This window comes from Chaetura pelagica, unplaced genomic scaffold (assembly GCF_000747805.2).
Source record: "Chaetura pelagica isolate M959 unplaced genomic scaffold, ChaPel_1.0 scaffold232, whole genome shotgun sequence".
NCBI classification, from domain to species: Eukaryota; Metazoa; Chordata; class Aves; order Apodiformes; family Apodidae; genus Chaetura; species Chaetura pelagica.
Genome location: NW_009952441.1, coordinates 787,487 through 788,219, shown reverse-complemented (window position 1 = coordinate 788,219; position 733 = coordinate 787,487). Strand labels below are relative to the sequence as shown.

The 733-nt window shown below is 64.8% G+C and overlaps 1 protein-coding gene across 1 annotated transcript in view; it reads right to left on the bottom strand.

Annotated features, from left to right (window-relative positions):
• Nucleotides 1-733, bottom strand: part of TANGO6 (transport and golgi organization 6 homolog (Drosophila)) — a 37,929-nt gene that overhangs the window by 24,471 nt on the left and 12,725 nt on the right. Inside the window, exons 3-5 of the mRNA XM_010008467.1 lie at nucleotides 612-729; nucleotides 164-385; nucleotides 17-54 (exon numbers count right to left, since the gene is read on the bottom strand). Coding sequence (XP_010006769.1) covers nucleotides 17-54; nucleotides 164-385; nucleotides 612-729 — 378 coding nt within the window. The remainder of the gene's footprint in view (nucleotides 1-16; nucleotides 55-163; nucleotides 386-611; nucleotides 730-733) is intronic.

Sequence of the window (733 nt, the reverse complement as noted above, 5' to 3'; positions counted from 1 at the left end):
CCCCCGCCCCCCCCGCCGTCCGCGGGGCAAAGAGGAGCAGCAGCAGCAGCAGGACTGTGAGTGGAGGGCACCAGTGTCAGGGTGAGACCGGCCCCAGCCCCATCCCGACTCTGTCCCCATCCCCATCCCGACCCTGTCCCCATCCCCATCCCGCAGTACTCACTCAGCAGTGCCAGGATGCCCCCCAGGATGCCCAGGATGGCAGGGACACCCAGGCCACCAGCAACATACGCTCGTCGCTCACAGTTTTTGGCTGCTCCTTCACAGTCGCACACTTGGACCTTCACTGTTGTCGTCTGCCCCCTGCTCTGCGCGTCCGTCAGCTTCAGGAAGACGTTGTACTCCCCCGGCTCCAGCTCCTTCATCAGCTTCAGCACCACCTGGTCTTTTGTGCAGAGAGGTTGGTTTGGGCTCAGACACAGGTCCCCAGGGACAGCCTCAGCTGTGCTGTGGGGCTTTGCCACGGGGCAGTTCCCCAGCCTGGGGCCTGGCACCGGCTGCACTCGGGGGAGCACACAGAGCTGAGGGGGGCTGGGATCGGGCCCTCACTCAGTGCCCCCCACCACCCTGCACCAAAGGTGGGTGGCTGAGCCAGACCAGGTGGCACCTACCTTGTCCAATCACCCTGGCAGTCCAGTTGGCACCAGAGCCATGTTCCAGCGCTGCCTGGAAGGGGTAGGTGTTGGGGGGCAGGTCCTTGTCAACAATGGCCAGAATCTGCTCCTCGGGCTCC